This window comes from Balaenoptera musculus, chromosome 16 (assembly GCF_009873245.2).
Source record: "Balaenoptera musculus isolate JJ_BM4_2016_0621 chromosome 16, mBalMus1.pri.v3, whole genome shotgun sequence".
Classification (NCBI taxonomy): domain Eukaryota; kingdom Metazoa; phylum Chordata; class Mammalia; order Artiodactyla; family Balaenopteridae; genus Balaenoptera; species Balaenoptera musculus.
In genome coordinates, this window is record NC_045800.1 from 20182827 (window position 1) to 20205031 (window position 22205).

Here is a 22205-nt window from a genome sequence, read left to right on the forward strand (position 1 = left end):
TTGTGATACAGGTGTATCAGGGGTTCACCAAGGTCAAAGCAAGAGGTGTAGGTCGCTTTTAAAAATGTGGTCACTTTCATTTAGCAAATATTTCGGAAGTGCTGACTCTGTTCTGGGAGCTGTTCTAAGCACCAGGGTCAGAACAATGAACAAGAGAGCGACCATCCCTACCCTTGAGTACTGCACATTCTGGGGACATTCACTGATGCAGAAAATATGTAATGAGAACTTACTGCATGTCAGGTATCGTTCATCATTAAACAACACAGATACCATTCCTGCACTGATGGCTATGGTGTGTGTGTGTGTGTGAAGTGTGTGTGTGTGTGTGTAAAGTAGGGGGCAGAATACAATACATATAAATACATTTTTTAAATCATGTTAAATGATAATAAGTGCTACAGAAAAAAACTGAGCAGGTTAAGGGGGATTAGGAATGTCGGGGGTGGTTTACAATTTTAAATAGGGTGATCAGGGTAGGTCTGTTGAGAAGGTGATACTTGAGCTAAGATTAGAAGGCAAGGGGAGGGGAAAGGTGAGGAAGGGACCCTGGATTTTGGGGGAAGAGCAAGTCCAAGGGCCCTGGGGCATGAGTGTGCCTGGCTTTTTCAAGGAAAGCAAGGAGGTCAGATTCACTGGAGCAGAGCGATCAGTGTGAGAACAGCAGGAAATGGTTAGGGGCAAATCAAGCAGAGATTTTAGCCTGAGTGAAATGAGGAACCATCAGAAAGTCCTAAGCAGAGCAGGGACAAGATCTCAGAGTTCAAAGGACTGAGCTGGCTGCTGTGTTTAGGCTAGACTGTGCGAGTGCCCGTGGCATTAGGGAAGCCTGAGTAATCAATCACAAGGGTGAGAAGGTAGTGACGCAGACCTAGAGGGGGGACAGGTGTGGGTAGTGAGGAGCGGTTGGATTAGGGATCTGTTTTGAAGACATGGCCGACACGATTTTCTGCCAGACTGGACGTGGGGTGTGAAAGAGGAGGCAGGGATGACTCCAAGATCTAGCCACTGATTGGTGGAGCACAGTTTTGTTTTGGTGCATTGGGCCAGGAGTGCCGTTCGGACATTGTAAGTTTGAGGAGACTATTGGCTATCCAAGTGGAGTGAGCAGCTGGATTTTGCCTGTATAAGTGATCTGGGGGATATAGTAAAGCTTCAGGAAGTGAGGTCGTGCTGAGGTACTTCCAGAATCGGCCACGTCCTCCTAAAAGCGAGAACATCCCTGAAGGGCAGCTCATCGCGCCGCAGCCCCTTCAGCCGACAAAGCCCTTCTTTTTCCTCCTTGGGGAATGGCGAGAAAAAGGAACAGAACTGACGCGCCGCGTCAGAGAGAACAGAACTCTCGCTCGCCGCAAGGAAAGACGCGATGCGTGTTGGGATGGGAACGCAGACGGGTCCCAGCGGGTGGGGCGGTCTCGGGGGCGGGTGGGCGGGGGCCTGAGGGTGGGCGGGGCCGCGGCGCGGGCGTACGTCACCGAGGGGGGCGTGGCCGGCCGCCTTCCCTCCCGCAGGTCCACGGGAGATCAGCTGGTCTGCGCTGCCATGACGTGGGCCGGGGCACGTCACCGCCGAATGGCAGCCTCCAGGAAGGCACCGCGAGTAAGGTGAGGGCACTCTGCCACGGAGCCGGTGTCCGGGCAGCGCGCGCCACCCCCGGCCGCGAGCGCGCATGTTGCACTCGGGAGGGCAGGGACGAGCGGGTGAGGAGCGGCGGGCTGCCCACCGCAGTCGGGCGCCGGCCGGGGCTGACCGGAGCCCCGCGAGCGAGGCCACGGGGAGGGAGCCATGCAGCCGGGCAAGTTCCGGTTCCTTTCCGGCGGGGTCGCGGGCACCCCCGGGCAGCCCGAGCCGGGTCCCCGGACGAGTGTGTGTGCGGAGCTGCGGCGCTCGGCCTGAGGGGGCGGTGGCCATCGCCGCCCCCTCCCAGGCCCGGCCAGAGGCCCCGCTGTGGCAATAAGTTGACCCCTCCTGGCCCCTCCCGGGGTTCGGGGAGGCGGGCGAGCCCCTGCCCTCGCCCCTCTACCCTGGGAATCTAATTCTCAAGTTACATGTATGACAGTATGACAGTATGACACCTGCAGTTCGTCTTCCTGATCTGTCACCGCCACTAGGATCGGCAGCCGCGGCCCTTCCCACCCAGATGGGTTTCAGAGGCTGTGTACGGGAATACTTGGGCATAATCTCCAGGAAAATCCCACCAGTAACCTGCCCTGGGTTCTCCCTGGATTCAGGGAGGTGAGAAGGATGATCCCCTGGATTCACATTAAACAGCTTTCAGCCTGTGCTTCAGACGCAACCAGGGTATATTTACCAGAGCAGCTAGCAAAACAGGAGACTGAGAGATACGTTGAGAGGTCACAAAGGCCAGAAGCCAAACTCCCTGGCAATCCACACGGGGTCAGCTGTCCTCTGACCAGTTGCAACTTGAATGAAGAGGCTGGACAGCATGGCCAGACGCACTTGCTGAACACAGACCATGACTTGTGCTTGTGTTTGTGAGTGGACGGATCCCAAGCTGACCTTGACTTGGACTTGGCCTTGCCACAGCGTGTTGGGGATGAGTAGAGGACCTGCCCGCTCGGTGGAAGGGTGTCTGATGTGGGGCTAACCTGCATGGGGAGGGAAGGAGCTGCCTATGTGTTAAGTGCTGGAAGTGGGGTCAGGCAAGTGGATAATGAGTTCTCTTTCTAGAAACTTCTATGCCGAGAAGTAGCCTTTGAGGACCAAGTTGATCTTTGCTGGATTCATAGAATCACAACATTTTAAGGGTAGAAGGGTCTTTCAGCATCAGCTGAGAGAGCCTCCTTACCTCACACAAGAGGCAACTGAGAGACTGAGAGAAGGGAGGCCATTTGCCCCAGGCACCTCCCCTAATGGCAGAATTTGAGTGCCATTCAGTGTAAACATGACTTAGTTTAGGTGATGGAAACTAAACTCAAATTGACTTATGTAAGGGGGTGAGCTGGCTTCTAGTGCAGCTGAGTCCATGAGACCACACTGGCATCAGACTTGGCTTCTCTCTTACACCTCTTGGCTCTGATTTCTTCAGTGTTGGCTTCATTCTCAGGCAGACTTTCTCCTTTGGCAGGGTATGACAGTTCTAGTCTGACAGCCCCCGCAGAAATAGGGCCCTTTTACCTAATGGTTGGAGCAGAAATTCCAGATCTGATCCTCACTGGACTGATTTGATCCTTATGTCCATCCCTGAACCGATCATTGTGATTTGGAGGGTTGGATTGAGCAGGTCTGGGTCCCAGTACTTGGTGGGTGAGTGGGTGAGACTCATTCCAACTCTGTGGACTGAAAGTGGAGAAGAGACGTTCTCAGAAGGAAAACCTAGGTGCTCTGATCAAAAGAAGGAGGGTTGGATTCTGGGTAGGCAAAGTAACATTGCCCACTTCTTCATCCTAGAACTTGTTCCATTCTACCCTTGTCTCACCTCACAGGGCATGATTGAGCATTTTGGTCCTTGTGTTGCCCCATCCTGAATGATATACATGTACGATTCTCATCATGGACTGGGGGAAGGGGGAGGGTAACAACACTGCTGGGATTTCTTTAAAAAGAGAGAGGGAGAAAAATGTGTCATAACCATCTTATAAAAAGATTGAATAGGAAGTTCTCTGCATGCTTCTTTCTTCTTACCCATCTCATGGCACATCATGACACTGAGAAGGTGTAGGCTGAAGAAGTCCTGGGCAGGAGAAGAGCAGTGAGCTGGAAGTTGGGAGGCCTGGACTCCAGTTCTACCTGTGTCATCCTATAGCCCTGAGGCCTTGAGCAAATTGTTTGATCTCTGTTTCTCAGTTTCTTTCTAGAGGGGGGAGCTGAGCTGGATCATCCCTGAGGTATATTCTAGCTCTAACATTTAATGATAGCCCTGCTTTGACCGAGAGTCTGAGAATGTGTCTGTCCAAGTAAGAGAAGGGTAGATGGATCTTGGACTCTACAGAGACCAGGGTATGACAGGAGCATGACCATTTTAATGTTTAGCTGCTTTGTGGCTCCTTTGATCCTTACAGGCAGGTGGAGGTGGTGATGCTGACAGAGAGAGCTTAAACTCAAGTTCTCTGTGAGCATCAGCTGTCAGACTTGATTTCTGGTCTTGGCTTTGCAGCTCCTGATGTGTATGGCCTGTGGCAAGTTATCTTTGTTTCTTCTCTTGTGAAGTGAATGAATAGGGCTACTTCTGAATAACCTCCCTCCAGCTCTCTTGTCCTGTGTGTGAACCAGTCACTGGCACCAGTTAAATTTGAATAGATAGAGAAATTGACTTCCTTGGCTCACCATCTTGTAAATGTGCATATGAAGTCAAGGGAGATCAGGTGAGAATGTGACTTGTATCGCTGTCCAAGAAAAGGAGGTTTCTTACTTTGTAAAATATAACAGCTTTATTGAGATATAATTCATGTACCACACAATTCACCTATTAAAAAGTACAATTCAGTGGTTTTGAGAATATTCCCAGAGTTTTACAACCATTACCACAGTCAATTTTAGAACATTTTTAATCCTCCCCAGAAGAAACCCTGTACACATTGCAGTCACTCCTCATTTCCCCAACTCCACCGCAGCCCTAGGCAACCATTAATCTACTTTCTGTCTCTATGGATTTGCCCATTCTGGACACTGAATATGGAATCAAACAGTATATGGTCTTCTTTGACTGGCTTTTTTCACTTAGCATAAAATGTTTTCCAGGTTTACTGTGATGTAGCATGTATCAGTAATTATTCCTTTTTATTGCCAAATAATATTCCATTGTGTGTTTAGACCACTTTTATTTATCCATCAATTGATGGACGTTTGGGTTGTTTCTACTTTTTGGCCATTATGAATAATGCTGCTATGAACATTTGTGTGTAAGCTTTTTTTTTTTTTTCATTTTTGGCATTTTAACATGGAGACAAAAGTGGTAACAATAGCAAAGCAAAAAATAATAATAAAAAAAAACAATATTTAACTTTCCCATCACCCAAGTCTCACACTGAAGTTCTATTCCCGTGTCCCCCATCAGCACCACTGAACTAAAAAATCTATTTTAAAGCACCCAAACCAGTCCAGACCCTCTCGAAACCAAGAGCCCCAGCCAGAGCTGTCGCCTCTCTTGGGTCCAAGCAAGAGGAGGGTTCCGGGAAAGGCACCTCATAACTCACGCAGTGCAACACCGGGGACGGGTTCGGGCACAGGGCACTTGGCGGGGAGCCGGGGTGGCAGTCACAGCCTCTGTGCTGACACGCAGGGAAGGGGACTTCTTCCGTGATCCCAACTATTTGGTTACACAGCCAAGTAAATGTGACTAGAGAGTTGGGTTAGCGGAACAGGAACCCGGGCCTCAGAAACAGACCGGAACGCTTCCAGCAGGATCCAGCGGGGGGAAGGGGGTTGGAATAAAGACAGAAGCACAAAGGCGATAAAGGCTGGTTGTGTGTAAGCTTTTATGTGGACTTAGTTTTCTTCGGTATGCACTTAGGAGTGGAATTGCTGGGTCATAGGCTAACTCTGTATTTAATCTTTTCAGGAATGCTAGACAGTTTTCCAAAGCTATTATACCATTTTACATGCCCATGAGCAATGTCTGGGTGTTCCAATTTTTCCACATCCTTGCCCATACTTGTTACTGTCTGTTTTTTTGTTTGTTTGTTTGTTTTTAATTATAATCTTCCTAGTGGATGTGAAGTGGTATCTCATTGTGGTTTTGATTTGCATTTCCCTAATGAATGATGATGTTGAAAATCTTTTCATGTGATTATTGGTCATTTGTATATCTTCTTAGGAGAAATATCTATTAAAACCTTTGACCATTTAAAAATGGTAATATTTGTCTTTTTATTTTTGAGTTGTAATAGTTCTTTATATACTCTGGATACTAGAATCTTATCATATATATGAGTTGCAAATATTTTCTCTCATTTTATGGGTTGTCTTTTCACTTTCTTTATGGTATCCTTTGAAGCATAAAAGTCTTTAATTTAGTGAAGTCCAGTCTATTTATTTTTCTTTTGGGGCATGTGCTTTTGATGTCATATCTAAGAAATTGCCTAATTCAAGGTCAGGCAGATTTATGCCTGTGTTTTCTTCTAAAAAAACATTTACGTCTGTGTGATCCATTTTGAGTTAATTTTTGTATATAGTGTGAGGGTAGACGTTCAACTTGGTTCTTTTACATGTGAATATCCAGGTGTCCCATCATCATTTGTTGAAGAGACTATAGTTTTCTCCTTTGAATGGTACCCTTGTAAAAAATTGACAGTAAATGTGACGATTTATTTCTCAACTCCATTTCATTGATAAGTCTATCCTTTTGCCAGTACCACACTGTCTTGATTACTGTAGTTTTATTAGTTTTGAAATCAGGAAGGGTGAATCTTTCAACTTTGTTCTTTTTCATGATTGTTTTGGTTATTCTGGATTCCTTGCATTTCCGTATGAATTTAGGATCTGCTTGTAAATTTCTACATAGAAGCTAGCTGGAATTTGATAGGAATTGCATTGAATCTGTAGATTATTTGGGGGAGTTTTGCCATTTTAACAATATTGTCTTCCAACCCATGAACATGGAAAGTCTTTCCATTTATTTAGGTCTTCTTTAATTTCTTTCAAAATGCTTTGTAGTTTTCAGAGTATAGGTTTTTTACCTCTTTTGTTAAATTTATTCCTAGGTATTTATTGGTTTGATGCTGTCATAAATGAACTTTTCTTAATTTCATTTTTGCATTGTCCATTGCAAGTATGTAGAAATACAATTGATTTTTGTATATTGATTTAGTATACTGCATTCTTCTTCTTTTTTTTTTTTGGCCACATTACATGAAATGTGGGATCTTAGTTCCCCAACCAGGGATCGAACCTGTGCCCCTGCAGTGGAAGCATGGAGTCCTAACCGCTGGACCACCAGGGAATGCCTGTATCCTGCATTCTTGATGAGCTGTTTGCTAGTTCTGATTTTTTGTGTGGATTCTTTAGGATTTTCTATATTGAAGATAATGCCATTTGCAGTAGAGATAGTTTTACTTCTTTTTTGCTAATCTGGATGCCTTTTATTTTAGTTTCTTGCCTTATTGCCCTGGATAGGACCTCCAGCACAATTTTGACTAGAGGTAGCAAGAGTGGACATCCCTATTTTGTTCCTGATCTTAGGGAGAAAGCATTCAGCCTTTTGACATTAAGGTTGATGTTAATCATGGCTTTTGTAGTATTCTTGATCAGACTGAGGAACTTCTCCTTTTCTAGTTTGTTGAGTACTTTCATCATGAAGGGGTGTTGGATTTTGTCAAATGCTTTTTCTGTGTTTATTGAGGTGATTATGTAGTTTTTGTTCTTTATTCTATTGACATTGTGTATTACATTAATTTTTATATGTTGAACCAATCTTGCATACCTGGGATAAATTCCACTTGGTGATGGTGTATGATCCTTTTATATCTTACTGGATTCAGTTTGCTAGTATTTTGTTGAGAATATTTGCATTTATATTTATAAGAAATATTTAGGTACATTACTTTTTAATGAAAGAATATACGGTTCCCCCAGTAAAGGACACCTCATTCTGTCCAAGGAAATTAAAGTAGCAGCCATCTAAGAGCAGGCCTGGAGTGACTGGTGAAAATGTCTGGCTGTGTGGTGGACTAAGCACATACAAATGTGGTAAAATTATAACAAAACTATTTTTAAGTTCATAGCTGAATAAAATCTAAAACCCTTTCTGTAGCCAACAACAGGCTCCTTGTTGCCTCTGATCTTGTCTCCTAACCGCTTACCTCCCCGTCCCCCAGCACACACATCAATACCCCACTGGCCTCCTTGCTTTCCTTCAGGTATACCATGCCTTAGGGCCCTTGCACTTGCTGTTCCCCTTTTCTGGAGTGTTCTTCCCCTAGACATCCACATGGCTCCATCCCTCACTTTTTTTTAGGTCTCTGCTAAAATGTCATCTGTTAGTAAAGAGGCCTTGCCTGGCAACCCCATCTAAAATAACCTTTCCTCTTACCTCGCTGACACTGTCTTCCCCTTGCCCTGCTTGACTTTTTTTCATAGAACACATACTCACTGCCTGATAGACCGTTTTCTTGTGTCTGTTGCCTCTCCTCCTATATCCTCCCCTTCTAAGAGCCTCCCGCTTTCCCCTGCCCCACCATGTAAACCTCTTGAGGTCAGAGATGTTGTCTGTTTTGTTCACTGTTGTGTCTAGAATAAGACCTGGATTATAGAAGATTTTCAGTAAATATTTATTGACTGAATGGGCTTGAAAGAAAGAGAAATCCTCAGGTGCCAGAAATGTAGGGGAGCTTAAAGCCTGCATGGCAGTTGGTAAGCTGAGCTTGAGGGATTATACATGCTGTAGGCCTTCGTAGTTGGGGTCCACGGCACCAGACTATCCTTGTATGAGGACAGGACACTTGTATGTAAATCTCCTTGCTAAGAAGTTAAAGTGAAAATTAATCTCAGAAGCAAACAACAGTGACAGCAGTGCTTGTACAATCCAGGATACGTCTCATTCTCATAGATAAAATAGTCTGTGAATCTATAAGAAAAAGAATGACCCACGAAGAGGGAGCCAGCCGACCAAGCAAACTTGAGGATTACTATTCCAAGACCTTCTAATGGAGGGTCTGAAATGAATTTTAAAATAAGGGCCCCAAATAATTAAAGCTAAGAGAAGGAATAGAAACCATAGTGAAGGAATATGACACCATGAAGAAAGGACAGGCAAATTTGAAAAAGAACCAAATAGAACTGTACATGTGAAAAATATAGTCATTGCAAATAAAATATTTTTAGACTAGTTAAACAGGAGATTAGACATAGCTGAAGAGAATTCATGAATTAGAGATTGGGACTGAGAAGGTTTACCTGCCATGGTGTTGTTGTATCTGCAAGTTTTATCTGAAACTTATTTATTTCATCACTGATACTGGGGTGAGAGTTTTTCTGACTCACGAAGGAAAACGGCTAAGTCAAGTTGATGTTCCTCTCTGACTAAGCCTTGCCACGTTTACTAAGGTCAAAGTCTGCAATATCCTGTTCTTTCTCTTCCTTAGGGCAAACTACCAGGATTTTCAGCTGAAAAATCTAAGAATAATTGAACCTAACGAGGCGACACACTCAGGACACCCAGGTGTAGAAACAGGTAATAATTTTGTCTGTTACTGAGATGGAACATCTCAAAAGGATTTTGGGTTCCCTCACCCCAACACCAAGTTGGGAGAGAAGAGAGGGTAAGGGATTAATAATGAGTGGGGATGAAGGGATATATATCTGGAAATTAAAAACCGTTTTGTCTTTTGGTTTCCTGGGTTGTTATTGTTTTTATGTGTGTGTGTGTGTATAGCTATTTTTCAGTAGAAAGTTAGAGTTATGGTTTTTGCATTTCCTGTTCTTGGGATGGTGGTGATGGTGGTGGTAGTGGTAGAGACAGGTTGTTATTGAAAAAGTCCTATTCTGATTTTTCTAATTTCTAATATAATCCTTTATTGACCACCTTAGAGATTAGCTTTCAGTTTTCGTTATAAGACTATGAAATAAGAAAAGTTTATGGTGTATTATTGTGCTTTATAAATTGAATGGGCATTCAGGAAAATCTTTTTGGGAAAAATTTCTGGAACATATCCTCTTCCCAGGACTGGTTAGTTATATTATTGGGTTGCCAGAAACCTGAATTCTGAAAAGTGATGTATTTCTATATTTCTGTCCCATGTAAACTGGTGCTTTTCTGTGGGCTACCCAGGAGAACTATAGTGTTTCCTTCTAGTTGACTGAAAAAATCAATCCTGTGAAGCACGTTAGAAACCATAACGGATCTCTCTTTGGAAGGTCAATGCTGCAACTACATGCAATTTTAGGTCCTTTTTCTTTAAAAATTTGGATGTATCCAACACATTTTGGGCCGTGTTAGGAGGGAGGACAGGAAGGAATGGGAAAAAGAGGAAGTAGGAAAGGGAAAAGTGATAGAAAAATTGAATTTAGAGTTTGAAGAGAACTTATCTTTCTTTCTATTACATATGAAGAAATAGAGGTTCAGGGAGCTTCAGTTGTCTGAGGTTGTAAATCCCAGCTGGAAACTGGAACCCACTTGTTTCGATTCCTTTGGTCTTAAAATGCTTTAAGAGAGCCTCTGTTATGTTCCCTAGATAATATGATCTAATAGAGCATGGGCTTGGTAATTGGATAGAGCTTGGGTCCTGGTCCTGATGACCCAGTTGATTTGGGCAAGGATTTAACTCCTGTTTATTTATCTGTAAAATGGGAATAGTGAAATCTCCCTGGGGGGGATTATTGTGAGAATTAACCACTAATGTATGTAAAGCCCTTGGCCCTTGCTCAGCAGTGGGACAGAGAAACAAACCACCATCTCTAAAGCTATGGATGCTGGAAAAGGAGCTTGGCATCTGTGCAAATGTTAAGGTGCTGAAATTGGAGTAAGCCAGTCCCTTCTATTCTTATAACAAGGCATGTAGGAATCCCAGCTGGTGCTTCAGATTCAGATTCAAATAATATTTCTTGAGCTTCTACAATGTATCAGATGCTGTGCATGGAGCTTTCACACATGCTGTCATGTTAAATTCTTCTAGCCACCCAGTGAGGTAAATAGGGTGTGCTCTTCATGTACTTCCAAGCAGTGAAAAGTCTTTTGTTTGTGATAAAGGCTGAAGGTTTAGGAGCTTATGTCTAAAAGCAGACCCACATATGCAAGAGACTTTCAAATGAGTCATTCTTTTTAAAGCATGATTTAAAAATACCTGGCAATGTATGGGCTAATTTTACATCATGGCCTAGGTTTGTTGCTCTTGGCTCCCCACTTCCCTGCACACCCTGATTAGCTCTTGGCTGCTTCTAACATTTCTGAAAAGTAATGGGATGTGGAATGAGCAGATGCTATTATACAGCATCTTCTAGGATCCTAGCTTTCTTTCACTGAAGATTCATTACTGTTATGCTGAGTCTGAAAAGATCATAAACACAAAGTTGTGATATTCATTCAGCCATCTTTGAGTGAGTGTATGCATATGTTAGGTGCTTGGCTAGATACATGGATTCAGAGATGAAGTTGACATGGTCCCTGCCTTAAGGAGAAGCAATATATACACCTAATGCACCATTTATCACATTGCTTTCATAGTTAGTTGTGTATCTACCTCTAGTAATTGCAAACACAACATTTACTATACGCCAGACACTGTTTCTAAGTGCTTTGTATATAGTAGCCCATTTAATCCTCATAAAAATTACCCTATGAGGATCACCAGCCATAATTTTCACCTCTGCCATCTTGACTCATTTCAACTGCTGCCACCTCAGTGGCTGGGTTTTATAATTATACCTGCTTTGTCTCCTCCTCAGCTCTAGCTGCTCACCCATTCAGTCACTTTTAAGGCCTGTTGGCCTGTGGCCACCTCTCCCTCAGTCACCTTTGCCCATTGTATCCTCCTCCTTGATAGGTGCCTCCACTGCCACAGCCCATTCGTTGCCTCAGCCAGTGCCCCTTATCACATCCTATCTGTTAGTTGTGGTATTGGGAGTTCTTTCATTGGGTCTGATATAGGTGACAGGTGGCTGCCTCAGACTCAGGACACCGACCAAATATGAAGGGCATGAAGGATGAGGAAGGAAGGCGCAGGGGAGATGTTAATAGTGGTGAGGGGGGCAGGTGGCATTGTGGAGGGAAGTGTGAAGATGCCACTGTAGTGGAGTGAAACTGAGGATGCTGGTGATTCTGGGGAGGCCAGTCAAGAGGAGGAATGTAATGATGAGGCAAGAGATGGTGATGAAGGTCAGAATGTGGTGTTGAGGAGGCCGGTTGTGGTGACCAGGAAGCAGAGGATGTCTTTGACCGGCTCCATTTTGCCTTTGATGGTTTTCAGTTTGTAATTGAGGATTTTGTGCTTGCCATTGGTTCTGTTGACTTTATTGATGAAGTCAGTAACATAATATTGATCCATACTGCAGTCAGTGCTACAAACACCCAGTCGGTGCCATCAAAATCTGTAAGTCAGGATGTGCCCAAATAGAAGCCAAATTCTATAAGGAAATTAATGATCTTGAAAGAAAATATACTGGCTGCTGTCATATAGTTGGTTTTTAAAATTCCAGATGCTCAGGCTGTACTCCAGGCTAATTAAATAAGTTCCCCAGGTAGTTCTCATGTGCAGCCAAGGTTGGAATACTGCTCCAAAGGATGTCTACGTTTTTGCTTGACTTTTAAAAATGTTAAATTGCTCAGAAATATGGTTCAGAAACACAAATTTATTCTGAAGCTCCTGAAAGATGTCATAATAAAGTTTTCAGATGCTGGCAAGCTTATGAGGTCATAATAGGCTTCATTTTGAACCCAATGGAGGTATTGACATATAAATTTAGGTCAGATTAGATACTTCTGATCCCTCTTTTTCAGGTACATGAGAAATTATAGGCTCAGTAGGTCAGACAAAAGGAAAGGATGTCCCTCTGAAAAGTATTCAGAAGCATCTGTAATGCAGGGATCATGGACATGTTTGAATCATGAATAGGACCATTTCCATTGTCTCTCTCTTTGAGTACTTCTGTCTTTTGGAGACTTCTGAGTGGGAGCCCTGAGGCCAGCAGCTGAAGCTACCCTTGCAGATTATGAATAAAATGGGGCACTTTTTCAGTGAGTCCCAAGAGTAGTAGTATGGTACCTCGTAGGGGAATCTATTGGAGAGAACCATAAAGACTGAGGCTTTTATAGCCTAAGGTGCTGGTGATGATGGAGAAGCAGCAGATAAAAATGCTAAAGAAAAAAACAAAAAAAGGATCTATACCTAGCAGAGTACAAGCCACAGTGAGCCAGGGTGTAAATTCTTGAAGATAACCTGTAGTACAATAGCCTCAATGTAAATTACTTACAGCATTGTGCATTAGGATGTTTTTGGTTAAGTCAGGTATTTTTTATTTGTTTAAAAAATGGGTTGGCAAAATCCAAAAGTCTGACAACACCAAATGGTGGCTAGGATGTGGACCAGCAGGAACTTGCAGTCATTAATGGTGGGAATGCAAAATGGTACAGCCACTTTAGAAGACATTTTGGTAGTTTCTTACAAAACCAAATATACTCTTACCATATGATCCAGCAATCATGTGCCTTGGTATTTATCCAAAGGAATTGAAAACTTATGTCTACAGAAAAACCTGCAACATGGATGTTTTATTTTTATTCATAATCACCAAAACTTGGGAGCAACCAAGGTGTCCTTCAGTTTGTGAATGAATAAACAAACTGTGGTACATCCAGACAATGGAATATTATTCAGCAATGAAAAGAGATGAACTATTAATCCATGAAGAGACATGGAGGAATCTTAAATGCATATTGCTAAGTGAAAGAAGCCTATCTGAAAAGGCTATATACTGTATGATTACAACAATATGACTTTCTGGAAAAGGCAAAACTATGGAGACAGTAAAATGATTAGTCATACCAATGGATTGGGGGGAGGGGAAAGAAGGATGAATAGACTGAGCAGAGAGGATTTTTAGGGCAATGAAAACTATTAAACTTAAATCATAATGATGGATATGTGTCATTATACATTTGTCAAAACCCATAGAGTATACAACACCAACAGTGAACCCTAATGTAAACTGTGGACTTTGGGGGATCATGATGTGTCAATGTAGATCATCAGTTATAACAAATGTACCACTCTGGTACTTAACTAGTCAGTGAGTGGCGTGGAGCAGTCTGGTTTTGGTACAAACTCTCCTGTTGTTGCAGACAGCAGAATGGCTCCAAAGGTAACTTCGGAGCTGCTTCGGCAGCTGAGACAAGCCATGAGGAACCTGGAGTATGTGACAGAACCAATCCAGGCCTACATCATCCCGTCGGGAGATGCCCACCAGGTACTGAGTGGAGATGGGCTGGTGATGGAACTTGTCAGCCCCTCGTTTCTTTTTATTCCTTTCCCTCAGCCCCAATGTGTTCGTAGGATTCAAGTTGTCAACCCACATCTAAGCATGTTCTCCAGGGCTAGGTACAGGGACCTGTGTCCAGTAGAGTCTCACTGAATGCTTATTGATTTGGCCCTGGCTTCCTTATTTCCAATGTATATAGCTAGCTTTCAATAAATTGTGGAAGAATTAGGAGCTAAATGAAGGGGCAGAAGTCTGGACCTTTCTGTTGCTGATGCACTTTACCCCATCTCCTTTGCCACACCATGTCCCCAGCAGAATTGTCTGTCCTGCCTCCCTTCTCCCCATCCAGACTGTCCTGTCCCACTGGCACAGCCAGAAGGGCAGCCAGAAATTCATCTTGGTTCTCCACTCTAGCAGGTTTTAGGGATGATTCTGCATATTACCCCCATCATCCCCCCAGCCACCACCTTTGGTGGAAGCGTTTCAATAAGTGCCCTCTATATCTGAGAACACGAGTGATTTAATTATGGGAGAGTCAGGTTTAGAGAGGTGGAGACTGCATGTGATGGGGCTGAAAAGCAGAGGACGAAAGGATTCTAGGATTTACTTTTTTAGGTCATTGAGTCAGCAGGTGTTTGGATGCCTACACCATGGTCGTGGTACTGCAGGGTTACAGAGACGAATTTAAGTTTGAATTCCTGCCCTCCCCATGTTTACGGTTTAGTAGAGACCTGAGACGGTATACAAAGTGCTATTCTTCCATAGAGTTATCGACACATATACTTCTTATAGCCTTTGTTTATGTGCACTGCCTTAGGTATGGTACATGACACAAAGATGAGAATGGTCCTGGTCTCAAGAAGTAGACAGTTTAGTAATGGAGTTAAGATATGCATACACATGTCTATATTGCAAGGTGGAATGTGGACGTGCCATCAAGAAAGTCTGGGCAGAGGCTGTGGATGTTTGAGGGTGAGAGGGGAGGGTGATGGAAGGCTTCATGGGCAGGGGAGGCATGTGAACTGGACCTTGAAGGACACATAGAGTTGGGTAAATAGAGAAGGGGGAAGGGATTCTAGATAGAAGGATTAGTAGGAGCAAAGACAGAGAAGCAGGAAGCTTAGAGTGCTTTTCAGAAACAAGGTGGTAAGTTCCTCTGGCAAAAGCCTAAGGAAGTAAAAAGCAATAGTCAGAAATACTGGTGTTCTAGAATTCTTTAGTTGCAGGCAATAGAAACCACCTTGAAGTACTTTGAGCAATAAAAATGCTGCTTTATAAGGATTTAGGGGCAGGGCCACTGCACTGGCACAACTCCAGGTTGTGAATGGTACTCTCTGGAGTTGTGCCTCAGGTAGTCTGTCCCGTGGAACCTGAGGGCAGGGTGCAGCTGGCCCTCTAGGAGGACTGGAATGGGAGGGGTTTCAGCTCTTGCTGCAGATAAGTTTCTTTCTGTCTCAGGCAACAAGGTAGATAGTGAATAGATGGCCATCTCACAGTTTCTGCATATATATCTCTTTATCTGTTACTTTCAAGATACCAGATTGAGCCAGAACCTTAATTCCAAATCCGGAGGCCTGGGTGAGAACTTGATTGGTGTAGTAGCTTGGTGTTTATCCTTGGTCACTGTGAGTGTGTAAGTACGTGTGTGTGTGTGTGTGTGTGTGTGTACGCGCGTGCATGTGCATGCGTGCTCACATGTGAGATCACGTGTGGCACTGACATGACTGATGAGGGTCTGCCATGATGGAGGGGGTGGCAGATAAGGGTATTACTGTAAGCTGAAGCAAAGTTCCCGAAAGAGGTCCACTCTAGCTGACCTCCTTTCTGCCCCTCCTCCAACAGTGGCAAACCATATGGTCGTGACAATATCAGGCCAGTGTTAACCTGGGGACAGCATCAAGATTGGACCCCTGCTTGGAGGCACAGGAGATTTCCTGGCCTCAGGAGCAAATGAAGGGCTGAAATGAATAACCAAAGGGACTGGATGATTTGAGGCAACAGCATGACATTCAGGATATTTTGATGTTTAGAACAGAGTTTCCCAAACCGTATTCTACAGCATTCCTGTTGTGTTTTGTAAGGTGTTCTGCAAAAAATGTAGTCAGGGGTCAAGAAAATAGTGAAATGAGCTGAACAGTTTCTTTTTTTTTATTGTGGTAAAAAAACTTAACATTTAACCATTTTTCACACCACTGTACAATGCATCAGTGTTAACTGTGTGCACATAATTGTACAGCGGATCTCTAGAACTTTTTCGTCTTGCAAACCTGAAACTACAGCCACTGAACCCCTCTCCCTGTCCCCGCCAACTGCCATCCTACTTTCTAAGAATTTGACCACCTTAGGTGCCTCATCTAAGTGGAATCATGCAGTATTGTCTTTTGGTAACTGAAAAAAACTTATTTCACTTAGTGTAATGTCCTCAAGGTTCATCCATGTTGTAGCTTATGACGGGATTTCTTTCTTTTTTAAGGCTAAATAATAATCCATTGTATGCATATACTACATTTTCTTTATTCATTTGTTTATGAACATTCAGGTTGCTTCCACCTCTTGGCTCTTGTGAATAATGCTGCACTGAACATGGATCTGTAAATGTTTCTTTGAGATCTTGTTCAATTCTTTTGGATATATACCTGAAGTGGGATTGCTGGATCCTATAGTAATTCTATTTTTAATTTTTTCAGGAACCTCCACACTGTTTCCCATGGTGGCCATGCCATTTTACATTTACCCCAATAGTGCACAAGAATTCCAATTTCTTTACATCCTTGCCAACACTTGTTACTTCTTTTTTTTGATAGTGGTGTCCTAATGGATATGAGGTAATATCTTGTGGTTTTGACTTGTATTTCCCTGATGATTAGTGATGTTGAGCATCTTTTCATATGCTTGTTGGCCATTTGTGTATCTTCTTTGGAGAAGTGTCTATTCAAGTCCTTTGCCCATTTGAACAGTTTTCTGAACTGTAGGATTTCTCAAGGCCTTTAATATATGAGTGTGTACTGTACAACTCTAAGGAACAGATGAAGTATTCAGCACTTTTCAGATTTAAATGTCCATGGAATTCCCACAGTCATCTCAGGAGTAGGGTAGGGGACTCTGTTCCATGGAATTCCTTAGTCTGTTGATCTTCAGTAGCACTTTTTGTACTACAGTGGGTTTGAACTTGCTCCTTGAAGACGTGAGAGGAAGGGGAGGTGTAAAGAGGAGAGGCCCCTGAAGATGAGGGTTTGGCAAGTAGACGCAGTTGAAGGGGTGAAGGGGGAGGTGGGAGAACAATGTGTAAGTGTAGGAGAAGCAGCAGATCAGGCTGGAAAGGGGCTGTTGGCACGTGAGAAAGCCGAGGTGGCCGTGTACTGTAATGTTAAATTTAGTAGGGGGGGGAGGTAAGGAGAGACTGGTGGGGTTTAGGGTGGGGCTTTGGTAACAGAATTCTTCCATTCACCTCTGTTCTGTAGATGAACAAGATTCACCAACTTCATAGGAACCAAAGTTTCATCTTGACTAAGGGCTGGATGAGTAGGTAGGGTAGCCAACATAGCTTGGGCCTGAGGAGGTGTAAGTAGCAGAGGAACTGGGCATCCCACCATTTAAGAAGGGCAGACCTTGGCCTTGTCCTCAAGGAACTCCTTGTTTCTTCTCCTGCCTGGGTACCTCTGATGGGCTCTTCCTTGCCTCCTGTCAGGCCCAGGCTTCAGCCTTTGGACTTGGGCTTCCTGTCACATGGATTCTCTGCTGGATTCACCAGTGGTGTTTTTCATTCTCTGCCTTTCAACTGATTGGATGCAGCCCATGTGTATCGGTGAGGGCGATCTTTATTGGGTCTACCAATTCAAATGTTAATCTTTTCCAGAAACAACCTCGCAGACACACTGAGAAATAATGTTTTACCAGCTGGCTATCTGGGAATCCCTTAGCAAGTCAAGCTGACACATAACATTAACCCTCACAGCACTAGCACACTGCTGTCTGAAATTGGGTCTCTCCTTTGAAAGGGTCTCACAGGCTGTTGTGGAGCGGCAGCCAAACTCCTGCTAGTTCTGCTTTACTTGTGAACCTTCACCTCCAGGGGAGGCCTCATTGTGTGGAAAGATTGGACCTGTGAGTATTACTTGCGTTAACCTTTGAAGGCTTCCAGTTAAGGGTGTGCTGGAAGCTTTGTAGTGTTGGTATTTCAGTTTCAGTTTCCTTTTGCCTGGAGTTAGGATAAAATCTGTATGTTTACTGGTAGGGGATGTTCTTGTAGCCAAGCCAAGTTTATCTTGATGTTCTTGGTCCTGGGTGCTGTTCCTGAGCCAACTTTTTTTGGTATCATAATGCTGGCTTTTGGTCTGATACTCTGATTGATTTTTTAAAATTCTGTCTTTGACATTAGGTGTGACCTAATAGACCCAAAGCAATTTCTTATTCAGCTTTGGGAATGGCAGCGACACTGGCCAAACCCCAGTGATGTTCCAGGCTTTCCCTCAGTGTTTCATCTCCTGCTAATGGATCTGGAATATCAAAATTGGATGGGTCCTCCCTAAATGAGGAAGTTTAAGCTCTAATCCTGGAAAAATGTGTTTTCCAGCAACATCCTGAAAACGCAAAAAGTTAAGCTTGCTTGATATGAGCTGTCACTTTTATTGCAGAAGTCACTATTTGTTTAGGCTTCACAAACTTATATTCTTGTACTCTTGCTGTCCTCTTCTCTCTCACCTCCCTCCCCACTACCCCCCCCCCCATTTTTCTTTTATAATCTTTGGTTATCATTTCTATTGCTGTAGCTTAGCCATCTGCCTTGCAAGGCGGGAGAAGTTGTGTTTTGCTTGTCTGGTGCATATTTCCTGACTAACCATATCAGGGCTAAGTATTGGGACAAATGTAAAAGGCAAGCAGTTAGCATATAGGTAAGCGTATGGGCTCTAGAAACTGTCTGGGTTCAGGTGGCAGATTTGCCACTTAACTAGCTGCTTGACCTCAAGTAAGTTACCTCAAACTCCTAAGTGTCAGGTAATCTCTCTGCGTCTCAGTTTCCCCACCAGCAAAAATGGGACAGTGACATATCTATTTCTTAGGGCTGTTGTTAGGATCAAATGAGTTAATAGATATAAATGCTTAAAGCATATCTGTCACCTAATAAGTCTCATTATATTAGCTGCTATTTCTGTTGTTGTTATTATTACTATTATAGAAATGAATGAGGGAAAATATTCCCTTAAAGAGGTTAAAGAGTAGATAGCCCCCGTCACAAATCTAACACAAAATGCGACTAGTAAATGTCATAGGAACGAACTCAGTCAGCACTGTCCAGTAGAAATATATGAGGCACATATGTAGTTTTAACTATTCTAATAGCCATAGTAAAAAAAAAGTAAAAAGAAGCAGTGAAATTATTTTTAATAATACATTTCATTTACCCCAGTATGTCCAAAATATTATCATTTCATCACATCATCAGTATAAAAAATCATTAGTGAGATAGTTTACATTTCTTTTTTTATACTGAGTCTTCAATTCCGGTATGTATATCATTACAAAACATCTCAACTTGAATGTGGAATGTTCGTGGGAAATATTTGATCTGTATTTAGATTTCATAAAATTTACAGTTGAAAAAGTGGCCTTACATACCAAAGTTTTTCTAAACATACTTAAAAAGTTTTGTAATAACTGAGCCTTGAGCATCAGTTTTAAAATTTATATTTAAATTAGTTGAAATAAAATCAGACATTTAGTTTCTCAGTCACATTAGCCACATTTCAAGTGCTTGGTAGCTACATGTGTCTGGTGGCTACTCTAATGCTAAGCACAGATTTAAAGTGTGGACTGAACTCATAGGTGAGAGGGAATATTTTAAGCTGACAGGGTCAAGGAAGGCTTCATGATGGAAATGCATTTAAATTGGAATGTGAACAGGTAGAATTTGGGTGCTTATAGGTAGAGAGGTACAAGAAATACCATGGGCAAATCCATGGAAGTAGGAGAACATGAATAACAATAACCCTAAAGAAGAAAGAATAATAGGGTCTGGTCAAGGCCACTCAGGAGCCACCAGAGTCAGGAGTTTAGGTTTCTGTTAGACGGTAAGGACCCACTGAAGGTCTTTGAATAAGAGAGTGACACGATCAATGAACGGGAGCAGTGTTCAGTGTGGATTGGAGAAGGGAGACACTGGGAACTGAGAAGCCTGTTCCGAGGCCACTGCAGGATCCCAGAGTCGGGCTACAGAGGGCCTGGACGTGGGTGCTGGTCTTAGAAGCAGAGAAGAAGGGAAGGATTTGGAGGAGAAGCGGTAGATAGATGGAGCGAGGACCTTGCAGGCAGATGACCGAGGGAACTGGGAAGTTTGGAAGCTGAGAGGGTTTGTGGTGCCATCCACAGAAAGAAATGAGGAGCCCCACGTTCCTTGTTTCAGGCCCCATGGAGAGGAGGGCCCTCGTTGGGATGACTGTTAGGTGGGACTCTGGGTCCTTGCCAGGGCTGTGAGGACAGGGAGGAAGTGCTGGCTCTGTGTGACCTGCCGCAGGAGCCTCCTCAGTAACAGAGAGGCTGCTGTTCTCTGGGGCTCTTGCTCCTGTTTCGTTTCAGGCTAGATTCAGCGTTGCTGGAATTTCTCCTATGGGTTGGGGAGGGAGGGTGTTAGAGAAATGAAGAGGAGTCTTGAATTCTGTCCTTTGTGTACTTTGCAAAGCACAGATACACACACCCACACACTGTTGCGTGTTGGAGACAGTACGCACCCCGAATACGTAATTGTGCAAGGACTTGGCACTCCAGGGCTCTGCTCCTCTCTGTCCTTTGCGACTCTAAGGGTTTTTTCTTTTAAACTCAGAACAATGGTTGTAGTATTAATGAGTTTGGGCCCGGGGGTACTTTTACAGCGAGGAAGTGTCCATTGTCTCTTGTAATCTGGGTATTTTCATGTACCTTCTAAGCCAAATGCTGGGATTTGCGGGCACTACTGGCCCCAAATCAGGAGAATCATTGGCTGGGGCCAGAACTGCACTGGCCCCACCTTTGAGAAATCCGAACTCTTCATCCTCCCCTTCTGTGAGGCCCCTCGTCTGCTTTTGGGCTCCGCTTAGTCCAAAGATCCCGTTCTTGGAGGGGGCGGCCCTGCCACCTTGAGCTTTTGGCTGTGTTTATGGTTCCTCCTTCTGGAAGACATGACTCTGATTTTCCGAAACTCTTTTTGATTCTACTCCCATTCCTCCAGAAGCTGGCTTCCTGTTTTTATTTCTTAAATAAGCTCTCTCCTGGGGTGGAGGTAGTGATTTTTATCCCAGAGTGATTTTATTCACCGTATTAATTAGAGTAACGCTAGCTGTGGTAACACATCTCAAAGTTTCAGTGACTCTGTATTGTAGAGCCTTATTTCTTGTTCATGTAGCAGTCCAGAGTGGGTGTTCCTGGTTGGTGGGTGACTTTCTTCCACTAGGAAGAAGAGTGATTCAGGGATCCAGGCACTTTCCATCCTGTGATGCCACCATTCCAGCTGGCGGAAGGGAAGGAGTATGGAGAGGGTGCGTCCATCTTTAACTGCCCTGACTCAGATATCACTTCCCACCCACTTTCCGTTGGTGAGAACTAGTCATGTGATCCCTCCTAGATGCAAGGGGGCCTGGGAAATGAAGTCCTGGATGGGAAACCAATCATTCTTCAGTGACTTTACAGTAAGGAAAGGGCATGAATCTTTGGGCAGCTATCCGTTTTTCCCACGTACCTTGACTTGGTTTCATTTAAGAGACAAGAAAGCCAGTAAGTGGGAGCCAGGCTTGAACATAGGTTTGATTCCTGCATGTAGGAGACATCTATTATGTGGTTGATGAAGGTGGAGGTGAATGGGGGGCATACCTGTGTTCCTTGTTCCCTCAGAGTTTATAATCCACTTGTGCAGACCAGATGTGCACAATCTCTGTACAGAATAAAAGAGGTTGCTTGGCAGTGTGGTAAAGGCATGGGCTTTTGAAAGTCAGACCTGAGATCAGATCTCGGCTCTGCCACCTAGAGCAGTGGTGTCTTGGTTGGGGGGTGGTGGTAAGTAAGTAATTTACTTCCCTGAGCTGCTGATTCTTCTTCTTTTTTTTTTTTTTAAATCTGTAAATGGGAAGGATGATACCTTCCAGAGCTGCTGTTGGGGTTAGAATTAGGGGAAATGAAGATAGTTATTGGCAAGTAGTCAATCTTAGCCAATATTATTTGTTATCATCACCCAAGGTGGGGAGCATCGATAAGTGCCATTGTGGATGGTTCGGTAAAATTGAGAGGTGTGGGAGATCTCTGAAAGCTGGATGGGTCAGAAAGCTTTGTGGAAGAGGGCATGTTTGAGCTGGATTTGGAGACATGGCTGA

At 43.7% G+C, this 22205-nt stretch overlaps 1 protein-coding gene across 1 annotated transcript in view; it reads left to right on the forward strand.

Moving 5' to 3' along the window:
• The first annotated feature begins 1508 nt into the window (after positions 1-1508).
• The window catches only part of XPNPEP1 (X-prolyl aminopeptidase 1), a 53048-nt gene continuing 32351 nt past the window's right edge, over positions 1509-22205 (forward strand). Inside the window, 3 exon segments of the mRNA XM_036828823.1 lie at positions 1509-1604; positions 9042-9130; positions 13733-13857. Of these exon segments, the coding sequence (XP_036684718.1) occupies positions 1543-1604; positions 9042-9130; positions 13733-13857 (276 nt within the window). The 5' untranslated portion in view covers positions 1509-1542.